Source organism: Homarus americanus, unplaced genomic scaffold, assembly GCF_018991925.1.
Source record: "Homarus americanus isolate GMGI-L3 unplaced genomic scaffold, GMGI_Hamer_2.0 scaffold2783, whole genome shotgun sequence".
Taxonomy (NCBI): domain Eukaryota; kingdom Metazoa; phylum Arthropoda; class Malacostraca; order Decapoda; family Nephropidae; genus Homarus; species Homarus americanus.
Genome location: NW_024752905.1, coordinates 299289 through 324262, shown reverse-complemented (window position 1 = coordinate 324262; position 24974 = coordinate 299289). Strand labels below are relative to the sequence as shown.

Here is a 24974-nt window from a genome sequence, read left to right as displayed (position 1 = left end):
TTGATGACGAAAAATTTAGATATTGACGATAAAATTTTGACATTGATAAAATTTAATTTCCTATTATCGAAAATTAATGAGTATTTTGCCAACACTAAATTAAGTTACATATAAAAAAAAATCATTATATTACATTGAAGTGGGAATAATATTGTTAGTAAAGATAATACTGTAGTGCATCGTTCAGCGGACATCAGGCTTTAGTATTATATAAAATGATGTTTACTCCTGTGTTGTAAATCGAAAGCCAGGGGTAAGTTTTTCCCCCTTGGCTATAATTATGTAATTATACGTTCATGTAATTTTAAGACGTCTCTCTCTCTCTCTCTCTCTCTCTCTCTCTCTCTCTCTCTCTCTCTCTCTCTCTCTCTCTCTCTCTCTCCAACAGTAAACCTCAGGTAGTCATACAACAGATCACCTAACATACATACATACATACATACATACATACATACATATTTCATTAGCCCAATAAAGCACGCGGACTTCTACATAGAAGTCCGCGTGCTTTATTGGGCTAATGAAATATATATGGATCCTCGTGTTTCGAAGCTGGATTTGGTAAAACGTTACTCTGACCACCTACGTGATACGGGTAGTCCCCATTAGAGGTTCACGGCGCCATAAGCTCGTTGAACAGGCTTTGTGTGAAATATAACAGAGTCTAGGATTGCTTTTAGCATCCTGGTGGTCCAGTAGGGAGCGTTCCCCGGTCACAGTCATGGGCTCGTGGGTTCGAATCCTGGCGGGTTGATGTGTTGATTGTACATACATACATACCCCATATTTCCCCTCTAGTATATTGTCAATGCCTAAGGGTGAAGGGTGATGACAGCTGACGTGACTAATACAAGTAAACAAGTCTCCCATAACATTACGAGTAGCTTACACACAGTGACTATGTGGTATGTAGTAATAATTAAATCTCAGTCGTTTATAGAGGCTGAAGCTACACTATCGCCGTTGCCTCTTCCTCTTATTCTTTCTTTAACTCTAATTTTTCTTCCTCTTTCTCTTATTCTTACGCTTCTTATTTCTCTTATTCTTCCTGTTCCTGTTACTCCTCCTTTTCTTCCTCTTTCTCTTATATCTTCCTCTTCCTTTTACTCTTCCTCTTCTTTCTCTTACTCTTCCTCTTCTTTCTCTTACTCTTCCCCTTCCTCTTATTCTTCCCTTCCTCCTCTTATTCTTCCCCTTCCTCCTCTTATTCTCCCCTTCCTCCTCTTACTCTTCCCCTTCCTCCTCTTTCCTTTCTTATCTTCCTCCTCTTACTCTTCCCCTTCCTCCTCTTACTCTTCCCCTTCCTCCTCTTTCTCTTTCCCTTCCTCTTCCGTCACACACACACACACACACACACACACCTGACTGATAGTACCCTCCTCGTGTGCACCTCATACATGCCTTCCACGCTTGGTTGGGTCCCAGGTGTAGGAGCGTGAGTGATCAGTTACACCACATCATTTTGGATATACTATTTATATAACTTTTCATAGTGGAGATAGTGTTATAATGTCCCCTTTTCTAAGCTTGATATTCCTATTTTCTTTTCAATTGTCCTTTCTAAGCTTAATAAGTTGTCCTTCGTAAGCTTAATAATCCAGCTTTCTCAGTAGTTTAATATCGTCCTGTGATAAAATTACCGATTATGTACAGAGATTTAATGACTTATTTTTGCTTATTATACATTTGGACAATTGAAAAATAACAAGTCTTATAATCTTTACATACTAATTATAATGTTATGCAACGATGCGTAACCCAAGAATAATTATGTGGTGGGGAGAATCAAGTGGTTTTTTTTTTTTTTTTTTTTTTTAGTCCGATATGAATGACAGCGATTTCAAATATATATATTAACCATTATCGGATATATATTAATTGATCGTATTACTGTGTTTTAATTGTAATGTATATGAGTGAAAGTATCTGGTGTTGAGTGATATAATGTGGTGTAGGTTATGTAGTGCTATTGAGTACTATAATGTGGTGTGATTGGTGCTAATAGGTGTTTTTTAAGGCCATATTAAGTACTTGTTAGTGTGTGTGTGTGTGTGTGTGTGTGTGCGTGTGTGTGTGTGTGTGTGTGCGTGTGTAATAATAATAATTAACGGTGTATTGAAAAAGTTCTGCAATCCGAAGGCTGAAAATATACATTGGACGAAAATGACTTATTACATACAAAGACGGGGTGGGCGGGTCGTTTAACAAAACTTTCATAACTGAAAGGAGAAAGAACATGAATTGAAAATACAAATTATTATAGTTTACAGCTGATGGCCCGGGCCTGGGTGGTGTGGCGTTCACGTGGTGTAGTAACTCGTCTTCGAGTGTTGATATGAAGGACCTCACGTGGTAGTGGGGACACCGTGTGGTGTTGGGTGGTGTCACAGTACCTCACTCTGCTGGGTGGTGTTGTGTTATCTCGAAGTCAGGTGTGAAGGCGACCCACTGTTGTTCCCATGGTGGACTGGTTAGCACCTCCTGGTCAGGTGGTGGTGGTCAAGACCCTGGGGTGCTTATCTCAGTGGTGGGTCACGGCTCTCACTGGTACTGTCTAGTGCTGAACTCACTGGCTTAAACACTGTTCATCACTGTTCAACACTGATCCCACTTCTTTCCGAAACGAAATTGTCTCTTTTGATTATGTTGATATTCAGGTGGGGACGATGCGTCGGGGAGAGGGACTTGGGGAAAGGGGCCGAACATTGACCAAGGGGGCAGCTGCTCAGCAACGCCTGGTAGGTCCTGACCATCCGGTGGTCAAGGATGGTGTGTGTGTGTGTGTAAAATGGTTAACAAATTTCATATCACGATAAAATGAATAACATCATATTTCACGGTAAAATATATTATTAACATGATAAATTATTATGCAGTAGAATGAGTAACATGTCTTTAACTTGTAGAAATATTTAACAGTTATATGCAAAATTTGTTTACAAAAGATGTAACCGAGGTAAACAAAAATCCATGAAACAAAGCATATATGTTATTTCTATACAAATACAGGAGGGAACTATATCATGGTGGAGGAGGGAACTATATCATGGTGGAGGAGGGAACTATCATGATGGTGAGGTTATGTCACTACGCTGGTTACTCACCTTACATGATAGATATATATCGTCCCTCACCTCACCTCGCTATTCTTCCTCTGTCAGGGCTCCCTACTCACACACACACACACACACACACGCACACACACACACACACACACACACACGCACACACACACGCACACACACGCACACGCACACACACACACACACACGCACACACACACACACATCAGATTAGGTTAGGTTAGGTTAAGTTAGGTTGGATTAGATTAAGTTGATTCTTGAGAGTCAGGGTGGTTGGACAGGTTGGGTGGATGGCGTTGGGTGGTTCAAGAGTGGGTGGATGGTGAAGTGGGCGGAACAGGAGCAGATAGGTTCGAGGGGGTGTGGGTGTAGAATGTGCTGATAGGTCTTTGGGGCTCTGTGGGCGGGGTAGGAGTGGACAGGTCGGGCGGGCGTTGTGGGCGGTGCGGGAGGGGTAGGAGCGGACAGGTCTGGCGGGCGGCAGCAGTGATGGCTACGGCAGCTCAGTAGTGGTTGAGCCGCCGCGGTCGACGTGGGGCGCAGTGTGGAGTCGCTGCCACTCAGCCCCGCACCCGGCCCCGTGACCTGCTCTGACCTCCCCTCACCCGGGGCCTCGCGTGTAACCCGTGCTCTGAGAAGTCATACCGAGTAATACCCTTCTCTATGGTATCTCAAATGTGATGTAATAATTAAATAATAAACATTTGAATCACCACCAATTAACAGTGAAATGAGACATTGGTAGAGTGATGTTTGCATGGTGTTGTGTTGGTGTACGTGTGTTGACGGTGGCTCCCTCGTGTGTACAATAGTGACGTGGGCTGTGACGGGAGCCACATGCACACTGCCATAGTAGTCCACGTTAAGAATGCGAAGTGAAAACGTAGTGTGGAGCTGAGCGTTATGTAGGCTGGCTGGTGTGGTAGCTGCCAGGTCACACCAGCCTCCACCACCCCCACACTACCACCTTGGGTAATTACACACCGTCAACAGCGGCCTCTGGTGTGTTAAGTCTTCTTATCCATGATGACTTGACTCAGGCAGCTGTACCTGACGGTGTAAGATGTGTGGCAAACAGGTGGGTCATTTTGTGGTGTATCATATGGGGGTCTGTGAGGGTCCAGCGGACGAGAGTAGATGAACCTGCAGTTGAAATTCACACTCGGGGCCTCTTCCCTAAACTGAGGCGACGTTCATATCTCATCAGGTAAAGACGCAAACAGAGCCCCCAAGGCCATGATGCATTCCGAGGTGAGATGCCAGCATTCTCTCTGCCCGCAGCCATGGTACAAGCCCCCGGCAGGAGGCGCTGTGCTAAGTAGTAACCGTTTGAGTATAGTAAATCCTAGGTAGTGGAGTCAGCGCTGGCGGAGAAAGTGACCCGTCCGCCAGGTGGGGCACACAACACTTTGCTAACTTTTCGTTCACTGAACACCTCGGGAAGGAACGAGAGCTTGTTCACCTATTTCAACCTCTTCTTAAACTCTGGAAATATTGCTTTTGATTTTGTCCAGAATATTCTATAAGGCTGCTTTCGTGTAGCGGCCTTTTACTAACACGAAACTAAGGGAGGTGTAAATCATCCCCCCTCCCTCCCTCCCTCCTCCCCCGGGTAAGGTAAGGCAACGGCGGCGGTGTTGTGGTAGCGGGCCTGAGCTGCCAAGTCGAAGGATAAAGTAAGAGTAGAAATGTTCCTCAGATTAGAGCGATTAGGTGAAATGGCTGATTAATGGAGATGGATAATACGGTGGTGTGGTTGGCTGAGTTCCCGCGCGTTTAGTGTTGCTGCAGAATGTGAGGAGATAATGAGTGTGTTTATCGCATTATACCCCGCTCGGTGGATTGAAATAATGTATTTTGCTCTGTGTTTGTGTGACGCGTGTGGGTTTATAATATGTAGGCGCCGGACCGACACACCTCCAGACTGTATACTTCTCTCAGATAAAAATTCTCTTAAATTTACGCAGAGGAACTAGGATGATGGAGGGAGTTCGATGGATATATCATGCTGGGTAATATCGGCTGAACGTTAGGGTCTCATTTTGAAATCTCCGACCATCACCTGTGCCCCAAATACGTGCTGGCAGTGATAAAAGAAACTCAGCCTCTTTCCCCACACCTGTAGGGAGGCTGGGGATTAGATGGGGCGGGGGAGGAGCCAGAGGTGATGGTGACTGTCACAGTGAGAGGGACCCCCCTTAGTAAAGTCGGGGATTACAGTGGGCAGGGAATTCAGATATGATGAGGGTGTGGTAAGTCCCTGAAAGTGATGTTGCTGCAGCCATGTTGAGGAATAGTTGCCTGGGGTGACGCTAGGGTTTATGGGTGAAGGTGGTGAGTGTAGAGGGAGCAGGAGTCCCCCAGGGCGACAATAAGGACTGTAGGATACAGGGTGGGGTAAAACTCTCATTGATGTCATGACAATCTACTTTTGTTTCCTGCTGTACTGTACACCGAAGTGTGTTCCTCTCACCCGCTGCACAACACTCCGCTCCTAGCGCTCTGGAAAGTGAGTTTCGTTAATTTTACGAGTAATTGCAGGAAAAGGTTATTGCCATTGCAGAATCTGCACTTGCGGTTTAAAGTCAATTAAGAAATTATTTGATAATTTTTTTTCTGAGTGAAATATATAAAACACACACACACACACACACACACACACACACACACACACACACACACACACACACAAATGTACATAAATACATTCTTTAAAAATATATATTTTTTAAATTAATCTATATTTCGTGCTGAATATAAAGTGATAACTCTGTATTGTACATACGAGATGAGGAACTGTTGTGTATTGTGTCGCGGGAGTCACACACCACCACCTGGCACCCAACATCCTCAGTCCGTCATTGTCATTCCAGGCCGTGTTAGCCCTCTGCCGCGGCCCCCTCCCACCCACCATGGCTGTCCGGTGCTGAGCATGATAATGTGGCTGTATCCTCACACTGTCCTCGTCTTTGTATGCCCGTGAGACTAATTGACCCTTCATAGTAGTATCTCTTCCAGTACGTTGTGTGACTCTGTAATACCCCGCGTGTGTCTTACCAAGGAATGTGAAGACTTTTAAAGAGGGTCGTATCGCCTGATGGTGCAGTCACGTTCCCAGTGGTCTGCGAGGCGGGTCGACCATAGAAGATCAGCGTTGATGGAAGACTAGTACTTAATATCATACACGACTGATGAGGTGTTGGGGGAGAAGGGGAGAGTGTTGTAACAGGTGATGGAAGACGACCCCTAGGAAGATGCGTGTCTGATCACTGGGTGGAAACCATAAAGATCTGAGGTGTGTTAACTGATGCTTGTAGCTTACCTGCACGGCGCTAGTTAGATGAATGAGAGCAACTCGGGTACAAGGGAGCTGCTTGTCGCTTCATCTCAAGGATCAACTTACGAGTCTGGTGGCAAATTCACAAAGGTTCTTCTCTTTATGTTAATTTGGTCCCCAGACTGTTACTAAGTGAAGATATTCAATTATGGTAGACTCAATGGAATTAAGATGTCATATGTTGAATGTTGTTCTTGTTAGAGATGCAATTTTACGTCTGGAGTTACGAGGAGGATTCATCTTACGAACATTTGAGAATCCTGCGGCTGACTAACTGATGGAATCCGTTTGCAAGAAGATTCGTATAGCGAGTCACAGCCCAATACTCCGAGGATATCATTCACCATCACCGAGAACACCAGAGTGAGAAGGTTGTGTAGAAGGTAGAGTCGATCTGACGGTGAAATACTTTAAGCCTTTAAAAATTAAGACTGGATTCCATACAGGTGAGAGGACGCGGTGCTCAACCCTATACAGGTACAAGTCCTGGTCAGTAAACTAGTTCGTCCTTAACAACCTCAGGCATACAATTAGGCATATTTTCCTATTCTAAATTTCAGTAACTTGTCTATTGTAAAAACCCCAAGACCTGTGCTACGATGCTCAATATCCCAGGTAATTGACACACCTCTATAACCAACTACAACAACAACTCTTTAAAAAATATCTTGGTTCATCATGCTAGTGTCCACCTCACAACCTGTAATAGTCGTTAGCGTACAACGTTATTTCCTCCTCTCAACTACTAATACTAGTTTATTCCCCACTAACCCATTCTCGTCCTATAAGTTTATTACTTGATAGTCTCATCCACATCCACTAAGCTTATTCACTCCTAAAATACCACCAGACTTATGAGACTTTAACGTTACTCATATTATTATAAAGCTTAATTATTCGTCTAATGTACTTTCTGCTGGTATAAGTTTTTCACAGTTCTATTGATAACTCTATTTATTCCTAACCATTCCTACTTATGAACCTTGTATAAGTCTCTACCAATCCCACTTATGTCTAACCTAACCTAACCAAACCAAACCTAACCTAACCTAACCTAACCTACTGTACTTAACTCTCCACATAAGCCACCCCATTGCGGGATTAATTACCTTCCAGTGTATTTTTCCAAACTAATTATCCTCTTAGGTTCAGATTCCCCCCCCCCCCTCCTCCCACCCCCACATAGCGCCGGGGCTAGTTTATTGGACACCCCATTACATCCTCAACACCCTATCTCAACACCGAGCATCATTAGTCTTCTAAAATAGTTCCCAGTTAGTGCATAATAAGACTTCCCTCCTCCCTCCCCCCACTGTAGAAACTGTTACCTTCTCTCTTCTTCCTCCTCCTTCCGTCCGATCGTCCGTTTATTTCTCCCTCCCACCCTCTCTCTCTCTCCGTCCTTCCCCCCTCCCTCCCTCCTTCCGTCTCTACCCGTGTGTCCCTCTGGCCTCAGATAAACTCCATCCGATAAGCATAAAATTTGCATCAACAGCTCCTCCTACATCACGCTGGAGTGTGGTGTGTAAGACCCCAACTGAGATGATGAATCCCGTCGCCTGTGAATAAAAGACCCCCTCCCAATCCCCCATTCCCCAGCACCTGACTACTCCTCTTCCTACTACTACTCCTACTACTACTACTCCTCCTACTACTACTACTCCTCCTCCTCCTCTTCCTACTACTACTACTCCTCCTCCTCTTCCTACTACTACTACTACTACTCCTCTTCTTACTCTTTCTCCTCCTCTTCCTCCGTCGTCGTCGCCTTCTGCCGCGTCGGGTTTTTGCCTCGGTAATTTTTGTCAAGGGTGTTTCAGGAGTCGTTTATCATGGAGCTTATTCCGGGGAGTGGAGAAGGTGAAGATGGTATTGTGTGTGTGAGTGTGTGTGTGTGTGTGTGTGTGTGTGTGATACAGTATTTTCTTGTACTGGGTGAGTCTCTCTCTCTCTCTCTCTCTCTCTCTCTGGAACTCCTTGTTTATGTATCATGACGTTATCTCTCGGTTCAGTTGATCTCCCACAGCGCTGTCAGTCTCTCTCTCCTCAGTCTCCACTCGACAGTCCACAGTCTCACCACGACAGTCCACAGTCTCACACCCACGACAGTCCACAGTCTCACATATCACAGTCTCTCACACTTATCAGTCCACAGTCTCACACTTATGACAGTCCACAGTCTCACACCCGACGTCTCTCCACACTTATGACAGTCCACAGTCTCACACCTGGGCAGTCCACAGTCTCACACACTTACGACAGTCCACAGTCTCACACTTGACAGTCCACAGCCACCTCACACTTACGACAGTCCACAGTCTCACCCACGACAGTCCACAGTCTCACACCCGACAGTCCACAGCCTCACACTTACGACAGTCCACAGCCTCACACTTACGACAGTCCACAGCCTCACACTTACGACAGTCCACAGCCTCACACTTACGACAGTCCACAGTCTCACACTTACGACAGTCCACAGCCTCACACTTACGACAGTCCACAGCCTCACACTTACGACAGTCCACAGCCTCACACTTACGACAGTCCACAGCCTCACACTTACGACAGTCCACAGTCTCACACTTATGACAGTCCACAGTCTCACACTTACGACAGTCCACAGTCTCATACTTACGACAGTCCTGATCTCACACTTACAACGGTCTGATCTCACTTACGACAGTCCACAGTCACACTTATGACAGTCCACAGTCTCATACTTACGACAGTCACAGCCTCACCTTACGACAGTCCACAGTCTCACACTTACGACAGTCCACAGTCTCACACTTACGACAGTCCAGTCTCACACTTATGACAGTCCACAGTCTCATACTTACGACAGTCCACATTCTCCACCCACAGCAGTTCCACAGTCTCACACTTGACAGTCCACAGTCTCCCACTTACGACAGTCCACAGTCTCACACTTACGACAGTCCACAGCCTCACACTTACGACAGTCCACAGCCTCACACTTACGACAGTCCACAGCCTCACACTTACGACAGTCCACAGTCTCACACTTACGACAGTCCACAGCCTCACACTTACGACAGTCCACAGCCTCACACTTACGACAGTCCACAGCCTCACACTTACGACAGTCCACAGCCTCACACTTACGACAGTCCACAGTCTCACACTTATGACAGTCCACAGTCTCACACTTACGACAGTCCACAGTCTCCTACTTACGACAGTCCATAGTTACACTTACGACCATTCTCCGCCATATTCCCACATGCTTTTAGCTCTCGTGTTTTATAACTGATCATTCATTTAGCGCTTTGTACATATTATTCACTCATATTTTACTAACTTATTTAGCATAGTATTGTAGTGTGTATACGTAGTGTATATTTTTATTGTGCGTTATTTAATATTTACTACTCAATGTTATTTTTATTATTAGTTATTATACAAAGTTTATTTTAAGCGTTAATATATTTTTCTTATTTTATTTCTGTATTTTAAGTCTGTATTTTGATGCCTTACAGCAAGTTACAGTATATCTCTTTAATGTGATTTTTTTCTGTAATTAGTATTTTTACGGTAATTTATTTTTCGATAAATTTTTTACTATATTTATTTTTGTTTATTTTTTGTTTTGTTTTTAGTATATCTTGAGTAAATATCCTGGTGGTATATTTATAAAACATCTCTTGTAATTATTAATTGTTTTTTCTTGCTGAATGACCCTTATTAGCACTGACACACATGATAATAATATTTGATAAGGAATAAGAATTATCACCTTTTTAACTATTTTATTTTCGTTATTATTATTATTATTATTATTATTATTATTATTATTATTATTATTATTATTATTATTATTATTATTGCTGTTATTATTATTATTTTTATTATTATTTATTTATTTATTCATAACATCATCGTGCCGTATATGAGTCAATTTGCTACGTTGTATAATACAGGATTTATTGGGCTATTTTAGTTGTATTTATTCGTGTATTTTTAAGGGGGATTTATTCCAGGGTTTGTATGTTATTTATTTATTTGTTGGGATTTTCTTACGCTGGGATTTAGTGGTTGTATTTGTGGGATTTATTAAAGGTGTATTGTATTTATTGATATATTTAGGGATTTATCTCTGGGATTTATTAAAGGCTTATTGTATTTGTATATATTTATGAATTTATTAGCGATCTATTAATGTATTTCTGGGATTTATTAACAGTTCATTGTATTTTTAGGTATTTGTGAATTTATTAACGACCTATTAATATATTTCTGGGATTTATTAGAAATTTATTGTATTTTTTATATATTTATGGATTTATTAACGATCTATCAATGTATTTCTAGGATTTATTAAAGAATATATTAATACATTTCTGGGATTTATTAACGATCTATTAATATATATCTGGGATTTATTTATGTAGGGTGAGATGCCTTTTAACTTTTTGTAGATTTTTATGCGAGAGAAAAAAACGCGAAGGAAAAATTTAGAAAAATAAATAAATAATGGTAGGAAAGATAGCAGCGGTTGTTGAATATTTTTACTGTTGGAAAGTTTTTAAATAAACTGTTGAATAAAAAAAAAATAATTTCAATAAAAGTTTGAACCATAAAAAAAAGTTTGTCACATTAAGTTTATCAAAGTTTAGGATGTTTAAGATTGTTATCGGTATCTGAAAATTATATAAATACAGGTCAAGCTAACTGTATGTGTCTTGCTATCGTGAGAGAGAGAGAGAGAGAGAGAGAGAGAGAGAGAGTACGTGTCAATCCGTCAGTCAGTCAGTCGGCGGATTTTCACACAACTCGATACAAATAATAAATTTTGGCTCGGTGAAGTAATGTTCCAATATGGTCTCCTTCCCTCTGTTTATTATTTAGGAATCTACTTTTTTGTTTTTCACTTAAGCTTTATGTGTACTCAGGTGTGTGTGTGTGTGTGTGTGTGTGTGTGTGTTTTAAATCTCAGGTATGTGTAATATGTAAACACCGGTATTTTTGTTTCTCATAGTGCACAGTAAAACCTCCATATAACGAACTTCTTTATATATAATCCGTTAAATGGGGGATTTCACAACTAACGGACCCTCGATATAACGGATTTTTTCTATATATAGTCCGTTAAATGGAGGTAATCCTGTAGTTACGAAGTATAGATGCAACTGTGGTAATAAGATGGTGGATGGTGACACTACTCCTCGTTAAACTAATGTTGGAGGTGTTATGGCCTGATTTATACTGACTTAAGCAATCATGGCCGCCACAGGTGAGGTGCTTGTATCTGTAAATTGTAATAAGTTATTTTCTCATCATTATTAGTGGTTGATGTTTTGGTATATGATGATAATAATGATAATAGTAATGATGATGATGATGATGTTGATGATAATAATAATGATGATGATAGTAATAATAATAATAATAGTGATGATGATGATAATTATAATGATGATGGTGATATTAATAATGATGATTGAGTAAATACACCATTGTTTATTTTTTTTTAATAATTGGGGAAAAATTCGTCAAAATGAGTATTATTGATTTTTAAATAATAATTATCTTTAAAATATTTTTTATCCTCTTTTTTTATTAGACTGGATTCATATTAATTAGTCAGTAAGTTGTGGTTAAGAATTAGTAATACACATTTTGATTCATTTATTGTGTATTACCATGGCAGAGAGAGAGAGAGAGAGAGAGAGAGAGAGAGAGAGAGGAATATGATGAGGTGAGGGAGAACGCCCAGGCAATTAAAATTTAAATGAGGTCGTTATATGGTATCATTTACGTCACATACAAAATATAGTAATGTCAACAGGTTTTGTACACCTAACCTAACCTAACCCAATAAAATGTTCAGACGCCTATGCTAATCCACGGCTGAACAACAACTGTGCCTGTCACCAGAAAACGTAAATTTAGCCGGGAAAAACGGGAGGTATTCGAGACGACAAACGGTATAATAATATTGGTGGATGTTGCTGGGGAGATGGCGAAGTTATCCCTTAGGAGAAAAAAAATTGTCTTGGTATTTAGAAAACGAGGAGAAGTTACTTATGTGCTGTGTAGATAGGAAATTTTCTCCGTCAGTGAGTGAGTGAGGGAGTGACAATTTACCTCCGTCAGTGAGTGAGTGACAATTTACCTTCCGTGAGTGAGTGAGTGACAATTTACCTCCGTCAGTGAGTGAGTGAGTGACAATTTACCTCCGTCAGTGAGTGAGTGAGTGACAATTTACCTCCGTCAGTGAGTGAGTCAGAGTGAGTGACAATTTACCTCCGTCAGTGAATGAGTGAGTGACAATTTACCTCCCGTCAATGAGTGAGTGAGTGACAATTTACCTCCTTCAGTGAATGAGTGAGTGACAATTTACCTCCGTCAGTGAGTGAGTGACAATTTACCTCCGTCAGTGAGTGAGTGACAATTTACCTCCGTCAGTGAGTGACAATTTACCTCCATCAGTGAATGAGTGACAATTTACCTCCGTCAGTGAATGAGTGACAATTTACCACCGTCACTGAGTGACAATTTACCTCCGTCAGTGAATGAGTGAGTGACAATTTACCTCCGCCAGTGAGTGACAATTTACCTCCTCAGTTAATGAGTGAGTGACAATTTACCCCCGTCAGTGAATGGTGACCATTTACCTTCCGTCAGTAGTGGTGACAATTTGCCTCCGTCAGTGAGTGAGTGACAATTTACCTCCGTCGGTGGTGGTGACAAGTTACCTCCGTCAGTGAATGGTAACAATTTACCTCCGTCGGTGAGTAGTGACAAATTTTCCGTCAGTGAGTGGTAATAATTTACACTCCGTCGGTGAGTGGTAACAATTTACCTCCGTCGGTAGTGGTAACAATTTACCCCCGTCGGTAGTGAGCAATTTACCTCCGTCAGTGAGTGAGTGAGTAACAATTTACCTCCCGTCAGTGAATCAGTGAGTGACAATTTACCTCTGTCAGTGAATGAGTGAGTAACAATTTACCTCCGTCAGTGAGTGAGTGGTAACAATTTACCTCCCGTCGGTGAATAAGTGGTATTAATTTACCTCTGTCAGTGAATGAGTGAGTGATAATTTACCTCCGTCAGTGAGTGAGTGAGTGAGTGACAATTTACCTCCGTCAGTGAGTGAGTGACAATTTACCTCCGTCAGTGAGTGAGTGACAATTTACCTCGGTCAGTGAGCGAGTGACAATTTACCTCCGTCAGTGAGTGAGTGAGTAACAATTTACCTCCGTCAGTGAGTGAGTGAGTAACAATTTACCTCCGTCAGTGAGTGAGTGAGTCATAAATTCACTCCTAGAGCACCTAACGCTCCTTAATGCACTGAGGAAGAGAGATTCTAACGTGGGTGAGCAAATTATGTCTTAAGGGCATGAAAACAGCCTCTCTCTCTCTCTCTCTCTCTCTCTCTCTCTCTCTCTCTCTCTCTCTCTCTCACACACACACACAAGTGCTTAATGCTATGAGAGTTAAAATTAAGCGTTTTAATGGTGGTCCTAAGTTCCCTACAAGAAGTTAAGCCAATTCCTCTGTCTCTGTCTGTCTGTCTGTCTGAACACCTCCCATGAACCTGGGACACAGCAAGTCACTTTTATTCTTTTCAATCTCCCTTCATACTCTCCATACTGTGACAAATGTTCCAGATATCATGGTTCAAGCGAGTTGTATCATGTTTCTATCGAGTTATATCATGTTTCAAACGAGTTATATTTCTTGCGAGTTATATCATGGTTCTAGCGAGTTATATCATGTGTCTTGCGAGTTATATCATGTTTCTAGCGAGTTATATCATGTTTCTAGCGAGTTATAGCATGTTTCTAGCGATCCATATCATGTTTCTAGCGAGTTATATTTCTTGCCAGCTATATCATGGTTCTAGCTAGTTATATCATGTTTCTAGCGATTTATATCATGTTTCTACCGAGTTATATCATGTTTCTAACGAGTTATATCATGTTTATTGCGAGTTATATCTTGTTTCTTGCGAGTTATATCTTGTTTCTAGTGAGTTATATCATGTCGCTAACGAGTTATATCATGTTTCAAACGAGTAATATCATTTTTCTAGCGAGTTATATTTCTTGCGAATTATATCATGGTTCTAGCGAGTTATATTTCTAGCGAGTTATATCATGGTTCTGGCGAGATATATCATGTTTCTAGCGAGTTATATCATGGTTCTGGCGAGATATATCATGTTTCTAGCGAGTTATATCATGTTTCTAGCGAGTTATATCATGTTTCTAGCGAGTTTTTGCTTCCGTGGTTTAACTGTTGACTGCTTCTGGTTTGATCTTCTGAGTTGTGTTTTGTCGTGATGATTACGTTGGAGGAAGAACCACGTACTGCGCTTTATGTTGAGGGAAGAACCACGGACCGTGCTTTATGTTGAGGGAAGAACCACGGGCCGCTTTTTATGTTGAGGGAAGAACCACAGACCGTGTTTTATGTTGAGGGAAGAACCACGGACCGTGCTTTATGTTGAGGGAAGAACCACAGACCGTGCTTTATGTTGAGGAAAGAACCACGGGCCGTGCTTTATGTTGAGGGAAGAACCACAGACCGTGCTTTACGTTGGAGGAAGAACCACGTACTGCGCTTTATGTTGAGGGAAGAACCACGGACCGTGCTTTATGTTGAGGGAAGAACCACGGGCCGCTTTTTATGTTGAGGGAAGAACCACAGACCGTGTTTTATGTTGAGGGAAGAACCACGGACCGTGCTTTATGTTGAGGGAAGAACCACAGACCGTGCTTTATGTTGAGGAAAGAACCACATATCACTTACTGTACATTCCCTTACCCTTATCTTCCTTACCTCCTCTACCCCTCATTCCTACCCTCATATTCCTCACTTATTCTCGTCTATCTTACCTTCCACCCTGACCACCCTCCCTCACCTCCCACCCTCACCTCCCACCCTCACCTCCCACCCTCACCTCCCTCCCTCACCTACGTAGGGAGGTTAAGGCACAAACCGTAAAATACTTTGATCTTCCACTAATTGGTGACTACTGTAATATTTTCCTCCTTTTCTTCCTCCTCCCCCTCTTCTTCCTCCTCCTCTTCTTCCTCCTCCTGTTCCTCCTCCTCTTCCTCTTCCTCTTCCTCCTCTTCTCCCTCCACGCATCATAGTACATAAACATTCTCGACACTATCCTGTTAAAAAGGTCTTATTATAGTTGAAATTAGTATATTATTAACACCTCTCTCTCTCTCTCTCTCTCTCTCAGCTCTCTGGCAACTAGGACCAAGTACTAAGCAAGGAGGTTCCATTATTTTAGTACCTGGTGTTAATTTACCTGGGAAGAGAGGCGGAGTGTATGTTAATTTACTACACTTGTTTATCTGCAATACCTTTATGGTCTGTCGCACTCCTCTGCGTCGTAGTGTTTGTAAGTGTGTGTGTGGTGTTTGTAAGTGTGTGTGTGGTGTTTGTAAGTGTGTGGTGTTTGTAAGTGTGTGTGTGTGGTGTTTGTAAGTGTGTGTGGTGTTTGTAAGTGTGTGTGGTGTTTGTAAGTGTGTGTGTGGTGTTTGTGGTGTTTGTAAGTGTGTGTGGTGTTTTGTAGTGTGTGTGTGTGGTGTGTGTGTGGTGTTTGTAAGTGTGTGTGTGTGGTGTTTGTAAGTGTGTGTGTGGTGTTTGTAAGTGTGTGTGTGGTGTTTGTAAGTGTGTGTGTGGTGTTTGTAAGTGTGTGTGTGTGGTGTTTGGCAGTGTGTGTGTGGTGTTTGTAAGGTGTGTGTGTTTGTAGGTTAGGTTGTAAGTGTGTAGTGTTTGTAAGTGTGTGTGGTGTTTGTAAGGTTGTGTGGTGTTTGTAAGTGTGTGTGGTGTTTGTAAGGTGTGTGTGTGTTTGTAAGTGTGTTGTGTGGTGTTTGTAAGTGTGTGTGGTGTTTGTAAGTGTGTGTGTGGTGTTTGTAAGTGTGTGTGTGGTGTTTGTAAGTGTGTGTGGTGTTTATAAGCATTATAATGGAAGTTGTTTGTGTTTGTGTTTGTTTGTTGTGTTTGCTGTTTGTTATAATGTTTTAAACTTGATGTGATTTTGTGTATTAACGCGTCTATATATTTAAAAATTTTACACGATATTTTTTTTTTTTTTTTGCTTTTTCTACAAATTGTTAAAATAGTTTACAGTTGATGAGAAGACCGGAGTGTTTTTGTTAGTTTTTTTACAAATATGATTATTTCTATATTACACTTTAGTTAATAGGTACTTAATGTTTTTGTTAGTAGGGGGGCGGGAGATATTTAGTTTATATTACAAATACTTTTTTAATGGCTTGAAAATTATCCAAACACAATAACAGCAGATATTTTATTCAATTTTAACTCACTGAGATATTTTTACACATATGGTTAAAGATATTTAGAATTGTTTAAAATGTACAAAATTACAATTATTTCAGATATCTACAAAAAATTACCAATCACATATTGATGTTATTGATGCATTGATGAGAAGTAGTTATTTATATTGAATTTATATACAAAATCTACACAGGTGTTTGAGTTTTTGTATATTGTTAAGACTTCATATCTACATAAAAGTAACAGCTAATTTGCATATTGCTATTAAAATTCAAGTAGTTACTATCCTACCAAATGCTAACCTGTTCTTGTGAAATTTTGGCAAAAAAAAAAAAAAAATTAAAACACGTATTAATTATTTCTACATTTCGGTACAAGATATTTACATACGAATTCTACTCATCATAACAATTATTTTCTACATTACTTAAAAATCTCACCTTGGCATCACCGGTGTTGTTTACAAGCGATACAACTATGTGTGTTTACCCTCTGACCTATAGACAAAGAGGCCAGAGAGTGATGTGTTTACCGGTGTTTGCAGGTCAGGTGTTTATTGCTATTTATGAGTAAATGTCTTGCAGGGCGTTAATAGCCGTTTAGTCAGTGTTTACGATTGCTTACAAACATTAAACGACCAGAGTGTGTGTGTGTGTGTGTGTGTGTGTGTGTGTGTGTGTGTGTGTGTGTGTGTGTTTTCTCAGTTCCAGCGGGAGGTGTGGACTGCTGGTGGGGTGGTAGATTAGTGGTAGAAGTTGGTAGATTAATTATATATAAAAAAACAAGTTGAAATAAAGTATCTAAAAGTGGTGGGTTATCTTTTAAAATTTTTGGTTAGGTTACGTTAGGTCAGGTTAGGTTGTATTTGGTTATGTATGGTTAGATTTGGTTAGGTTAGGTTAGGTTTGGTTAGGTTTGGTTAGGTTAGATTTGGTTAGGTTAGATTTGGTTAGGTTAGGTTCGGTTCGGTTTGGTTAGGTTAGATTTGGTTAGGTTAGGTTTGGTTAGGTTAGGTTTGGTTTGGTTAGGTTAAATTTGGTTAAGTTTGGTTAGGTTAGGTTAGGGTTCACGTCGTAAAAGAATCACTTAACACCATTACCGTGAAGAAGTGGGCTAGGTTAGTGCAGTATTCACGACGGGCGACTGTGGCGAATTAAGGCAGGAATTCTAGTTACTTGGCCCGACCTCCTCTTGACTTCTGAGACTCGCTCAAGAAATAATTTTCATGATTCAGAAAGTTTACCAGGTTTGTTTCTTGGGTAATTCATAGCAAAGTTTGATAATTTATGTCTTGGATAACTCTTTTTTTTTAAAGTTTGTGTCGTACATAATTAATTTTACAAAAGTTTTAAGTATTTGCGTCATGGATAATTCACAAATTTTAAGGATTTGCGTCTTGGATAATTCACAAAAATTCAGTTATTTGCGTCTTGGATAATTAAAGATGATCGTAATAAAAAATACACCTAGACACCCTCCCCGGTTCCGATTCCGACCCCGATTCCGACCCCAAGCCCGACCCCGATTCCGATCCCGAGCCCGATCCCGACCTATCATTCACCATCATTATTAATTTTTATACCAATAACACCTATCTCCTACTATGGTGTTCCTCTTCCATAACACGACCTACTGTAAGCTATTGTGTCGCCAAGGATGTAATTTACACAACTAATCAGCCAATCAGCCAATCAATCTCTGCCATAACAAGACACCGCCAAATAGCTATATGTAATTCACCTCCCCAGTCTTAACCTGACCAGAGTAACAAGAGGTCCAACACACAGACACACAGCCTGGTCATTAACACCTGTGTATTATGAACGCCGTGTGGTGGTGGAGGTGGTGAGGCAGAATTCTGATGTGTAATGTGGTCAGGTATAGGGGAAGGTTGTGGTAGGTGATGGTTGGTGCGTGGTCAGGTAAGGAAGGTTGTGGTAGGTGATGGTTGGTGTGTGGTCAGGTATAGGGGAAGGTTGTGGTAGGTGATGGTTGGTGTGTGGTCAGGTATAGGGGAAGGTTGTGGTAGGTGATGGTTGGTGTGTGGTCAGGTATAGGGGTAGGTTGTGGTAGGTGATGGTTGGTGTGTGGTCAGGTATAGGGGAAGGTTGTGGTAGGTGATGGTTGGTGTGTGGTCAGGTATAGGGGAAGGTTGTGGTAGGTGATGGTTGGTGTGTGGTCAGGTATAGGGAAGGTTGTGGTAGGTGATGGTTGGTGTGTGGTCAGGTAAGGTTGTGGTAGGTGATGGTTGGTGTGTGGTCAGGTATGAAGGTTGTGGTAGGTGATGGTTGGTGTGGTCAGGTATAGGGGAAGGTTGTGGTAGGTGATGGTTGGTGTGTGGTCAGGTATAGGGAAGGTTGTGGTAGGTGATGGTTGGTGTGTGGTCAGGTATAGGGGAAGGTTGTGGTGGTGATGGTTGGTGTGTGGTCAGGTATAGGGGAAGGTTGTGGTAGGTGATGGTTGGTGTGTGGTCAGGTATAGGGGAAGGTTGTGGTAGGTGATGGTTGGTGTGTGGTCAGGTATAGGGTAAGGTTGTGGTAGGTGATGGTTGGTGTGTGGTCAGGTATAGGGGAAGGTTGTGGTAGGTGATGGTTGGTGTGTGGTCACTTATAGGGGAAGGTTGTGGTAGGTGATGGTTGGTGTGTGGTCAGGTATAGGGGAAGGTTGTGGTAGGCGATGGTTGGTGTGTGGTCAGGGTAATACACGGCAGCGGGCATGACCTAGCGTGTTCCTAAGCTATATTTAGTTAATTCTTGCTAATGTAAGCGATATGTGAGGGTGTTTGGTGGGTACACACGTCCTCTCCTCTACGGCGTGTACACTAGATATGCGAGGTGTGGTAAGCATGTGTACACAATACATTACTACATGTACGGTGTTTTGGATATGTTGTGTACGTGTACATAAGTGTATTCCCTGGAGGGTTATGTACACATGATATGTAAAGGTACTGATCTTATGCTGACGTGTACATATACCGAGTCATTTAGCGCGAATACCTACATGTTTTCGTGAGTATCGTGTACGTTTATACTTGTGTACGTTTGCATTCGTGTACGCTCCGGTTGCAAGGACATGAGTATATTGTAAACGAGTTCAAACGCTCCACCACAAGAGGTCGTTTTCTCTTGTGTTCGGAATATTGCCCCTTATCGCCCTCTAAGTCTGGAGTATTGCCCCGCGTCGTGCGAAACTGAGGTGGTGATGCCCTGGACAATAAACCACTGTGTGTCATCTATTAAACCACTGTGCCATCTATTAAACCACTGTGTGTCATCTATTAAACCACTGTGTGTCATCTATTAAACCACTGTGTGTCATCTATTAAACCACTGTGTGTCATCTATTAAACCACTGTGTGTCATCTATTAAACTACTGTGTGCCATCTATTAAACCACCGTGTCATCTATGAAACCACTGTGTCATCTGTTAAACCACTGTGTGCCATCCATTAAACCACTGTGTCATTTATTAAACCACTGGGATTGATTTTCTTCGTCTGCTTTTGCTGTGTTGTATGTGTGTTGTATGTGTGTATGTATATACTGTATGTGCGTGTATGTATGTGTGTTTGTATGTGTATGTTGTTCTCCTGTGATATTTAGTAACCAACACCGTACTTATATAAAAGGCCCCGCTAATAAACACCATATGTTCTTGCCAGTTGTCCCGGGAATGTCGACCACAGCTGTACATTGATATTTCACGTTAACTTAAACATAAAAGGAACATTGGTTTTTCCTAGCTGGTTATTAATGTTGTTTTTATTATTATTGTGATTTACTGTCTCGTGTTTTGTTATTATTTATTTGTTTTAATCGTTAATTATTCCCGATTTCCTTATTATTTAATTATTTTAACCCTTTCTTAGTCCTCATTTTTCTTGTTTATTTATTTAATCGTTCTCTTCCTTATTCGTATTTTTTGCATATTTTAACCCTTCCTTATTCCTTATTTTTATTTGCTTATTTTATCTTTGTCTTCCTTATTCCTGATTTATTGCTATTATTTACATATTTTACTCCTTCTGTATATCATCCAACAGTCTCGTAACATAACACACAAACAGTCACCAGTATGTCGCCTCCCCTCCCTCCCTCCCCTACCCTCTCCCCCTACCCTTCCCCCACCTCCCTACCCTCCCCCTACCCTCCCCCATACCCCACTACCCTCCCCCTATTACGAGAAAGGAAGATGAAATGGGACACAGGAAATTTGATACGCCATGATGGATGCTGTTGAAACGCTAAGCGACCCATTTTTCTTTTATTTATTTATTTATTTCCTGTGAGTGAGAAGACGTCCATGGATAACGTCGAATGTTTAGTTGTTGTTAATGTCCTTGTGTGTGTGTGTGTGTGTGTGTGTGTGTGTGTGTGTGTGTGTGTGTGTGTGTGTGTGTGTGTGAGAGAGAGAGAGACAATATTCCGGCACACAGCCAGTTAGGAACCTCACTCCCTCACCTTCCTCTCTCACTCCCTCACCTTCCTCTCTCACTCCCTCACCTTCCTCTCTCACTCCCTCATTCCCTCTTTGCCACCTCTTCACTTATTCTTCGCCCTCCTCTCTTCTTTCCTCTTCCTCGTTCCTCCTTGTTCACTTTCTCTCCACCTCGCCTTCCCTTTCTCTCCATTCCTCCCTTTTCCTCTCCTTTATTCGTATCTTCTTACTTCCCTTTCTCCTTTGTGTAATCCCTACTTCCCTTTCCATCTTCTTCCTTCCTTCCTTCCTTCCTTCCTTCCTTCCTTCCTTTTCTTTCTTCCTATTCTCCACCTTTCATCATTCATCCCTCCACTTCCTCTCTCTCTTCATTCCTCTTCACCTCCACCTTCTTTCCTCCTCACACTCCACCTTCTCCTTCCATCCCCTCCTCTTCCTCCACCTCCTCTTCTTCCTCCACCCCTCCTCCTCTTCTTCCTCCACCCCTCCTCCTCTTCTTCCTCCCACCCCTCCTCTTCTTCCTCCACCCTCCTCCTCTTCTTCTCCACCTCCTCTTCTTCCTCCACCCCTCCTCTTCTTCCTCCACCCCTCCTCTCTTCTTTCCTTCCTCCTCTTCTTCCTCCCCCCTCACCACCACCCAGTCAGTGTTGCGTGTTATAGTGTGGAGGAACGTGAAGAATGATGTGGTGGGTGGGGTGGGTGGGTGGGGTGGGCTAGGGTGGGTGGGGTGGATGGTTAGGTACCAGAAGACGGGATTATCGTGGTTTGGTATTGTTAGTGTTGGTACTTATGGCGCTGTTGGTATCTGAGGTATTTCTTTTTTTTTAAATTCCAGAGTACAAAATATTGTCTCACTACGATCTCTTACTAACCCTCTTGAGTACAGTGGGTTATGGGTCATTTGAGTAGCATACCTTGACCCCTTGAGTACGAATTATTAACCCACTGAGTATATCTTGAGTACGATAATTTAACTGGCTTCTGGTGTTATCAGTAAATGGGATTGTGAAATACCCCTAGAAATGTGTTTTGTGAAATTCCAAACAATTTTACAAAATATTATACAATTCAAGAGGAAGAATGTTTATGTTGTCAATAGATGTGAATGTGGAATAGAGTAAGAATGTTTTTTTTAAATGTTAGTAGATGTGAAGATGGAATAGAGAAAGAAGAATGTTTTGTGGAAATTCGAGACAGCTTCGTTTTCTGTTAGCCAGGAGAGACGAAGGAGGGAAGATCTAGGCAGTGGTGCACCCTGGCGAGATCTTCAGGTAAAATCGTCTCCCTCCCCTGCGTGAAGAAAAGTTATTACCCAGTTCCAACAAGCTTGAATTTTGACGCCCAAAAGCCTTAAATAATCTTGTGTAAACTGATTTAAAACTATTTGCATTTCAGATGTCTGTGTGTGTATGTGTGTGTGTGTGTGTGTGTGTGTGTGTGGAGGGGAAGGAGTGGGGGGTAGTTATGGGTATTCAAGCGTTACTGATCTTAACTTGGTGTGAAAGCTTCCGCCCTCTGTCTTAAAACTCCAATTGTGATTTAACGTTTAATTTGACTTTTAAGCTTTTCACCAATAGGTTATGGTATTATTGCTACGAGTTGCTTTATATAGTAGAACTTTATATACAGTAATTCAATTCGTAATGTAATAGAATTTAGAAGAAAAAATATTCCCGTCTTGATGGTATATCGCAAAAACCCGAGACGTTAAAGATTTTTATTGATGTAAATTGCCTTCACAGGTAAACCATCTATTAGCAGTGTAACGAATGACTTTGTTACAGGGGCAGTCAAAGCAATCGTCGTAATCTCCACCGTTTAAATTATTGAGTTTACCTTTGAAGCGTTAAATCTAATTATTCCGTTATGGCTTCTGTGAATTCTAAAGCCTCGTTTTATCTTCTTGTTTATTGAAGAGTATTTTGTAGTGTTTTTTTTTTCTCGTCTATGTACTAAAGATGGTGGGGTGTGGTGCTGGTGGGTAGGGTATAGTGCTGATGGGAGTAGTGTGGTGCTGACGGGAGTGATGGTGGTACTAATGGGTGGGAGTGTGGTGCTGGTTCTGGGTGTACAGTATGTCATATGAAAAAAAAAGTCGCATGGTGTTCTGGATGTGATGCAATAGAGTTATGTGTTGACTGTACGCTGGTTATGATAGAGGGAGCGAGTTAATGTGACGCTGTACTCCCGCTCGGTGTAAACAAAAGCACTGATTGTAACGTGTAAAGTCAAACTGTCGTCATGAATTGTTAAATATACTTTTAAAGAATACACTTGTTTTTAGCATGTAAATAGTGGCTGTGTATTTTTTATGTAAATATGAATGGTTTATTTTTTTACATGCAATACAATCATGCACGTATTTTTTTACATGCTAATTGAAGATGTCCTTATTTTTACATGTAGATGAAGAATATTTTTTTTACATGTAAGTAATAATAATAGTGTTTTATTGAGAGTAGCATTTATTTATAATGTAAACCCATAGATGTTATTTATTTAGTAATTCCATAAGTGCAAAAATTTTCATATGTAACCAAACAAGGATTTTTTCTTAATTATTCGATACAACAATCACAGTAAATCAAATCCATTACCAATTTTTTTTTTTTTTTTTTTACAAATTCATGTGTACTGTACAGTCCCCTTCACTAGTGCGTTTACAGGGGCTCGTCAGGTTTTGTGCAGTGTGGCAGCGCTGTGTTTGTTTACATTCGACAGAAGGAAACTCACAATAGTAAACATACTATGGAATCAAAGTAAAACAATATTAAAACAAATATGACGACCCCCTGTAAACACACTAGTGAAGGGGGACTGATCTTACGTTTAATAAATATTAATCTTAAACATTTACAATGAATATCCAACCAAGAATTATTATGTAAATCTAAAACTTTACTCGAATATTTTACGTAGACCAACACTGGCACGTTTTTATACCCATGGCAGTAATAGGCACTAACTTGTGTAAATTACGACTTTTTTTTACATATTTGAGCGTTGGCACATATTTTACAGCACAACTGTAGTGAGATTTATTTTGTGTAAATCCAAAGTGGCATATGTAAATCGTTAATGAAATATAATTAGAATGTAAATCATCGGAACTTGTAAATCATGTAAATTGATATCCTATTTTTTTTACATAATTAAATGCCAGCTTTTATTTACAACATATCTATAGCAACACTTTATAATAAACAAATTCGTGAATAAAGTGAGAAACTAAAATAAAAAAAAGTAAATATGTAATTTTGTTTGTTTTCTCATATGAAGCCACGACACTTTATATCATCATGTTACCTATATAATAATGATGGCGTCTACCTGTCAAATCCCTTCTTACCACCTATCAAATTCCTTCACTATCTGTCAAATCTACCGTCATTTCCTTCCGCGTTTCAATCCCTACTGCTATAATGGTTACCCCTCGTGTACGAGCATGGCCGGCCCTAGGGCCAGCTAGGCATGAAATTGTTTAAGGTGTAGAAGCTGTCGCCAACACAACAACTATACCCTGAGTTGAGTTAACGAGTTGTATGACCCAGTGTCAAGGAATAGTCCGAGAAGACCGGACAACTCGCCAACTGCACTGGCTAATCATTACCCCGGAATACGATCCGCAAATCCATTAACACCCAGGTACCCAATTACTGTTTATTTTTAGTTTATTGTTTGTTTTGTTTGATGTTTATATTTTCTTTATAGTTTTTGTTTTATTTGTTTGTATTTTTTATTTATTGTTTGTGTTTATTGTTTGTTTTGTTTGTTTGTGTTTTGCTTATTGTTTTTATTTATTGTTTGTTTTGTTTAT

The 24974-nt window shown here is 41.0% G+C and overlaps 1 protein-coding gene across 1 annotated transcript; it reads left to right on the top strand.

Annotated features, from left to right (window-relative positions):
* Window positions 1–8252: 8252 nt before the first annotated feature.
* On the top strand, window positions 8253–9633 carry LOC121855218 (extensin-2-like). The gene is made up of 4 exons (XM_042350081.1): window positions 8253–8289; window positions 8433–8639; window positions 8754–9085; window positions 9289–9633. Exons 1-4 carry the CDS (start codon window positions 8253–8255, stop codon window positions 9631–9633), a joined length of 921 nt encoding a protein of 306 aa, XP_042206015.1.
* The last annotated feature ends 15341 nt before the right edge of the window (window positions 9634–24974 follow it).

Coding starts and splice junctions, on each gene's coding strand:
- LOC121855218 (XM_042350081.1), top strand. CDS start 8,253: ATGGAGCTTATTCCGGGGAGTGGAGAAGGTGAAGATG. Junction 8,290..8,432: donor GAGTGGAGAAGGTGAAGATG/GTATTGTGTGTG, acceptor CTCTCGGTTCAG/TTGATCTCCCACAGCGCTGT. Junction 9,086..9,288: donor CTGATCTCACACTTACAACG/GTCTGATCTCAC, acceptor CTCCACCCACAG/CAGTTCCACAGTCTCACACT.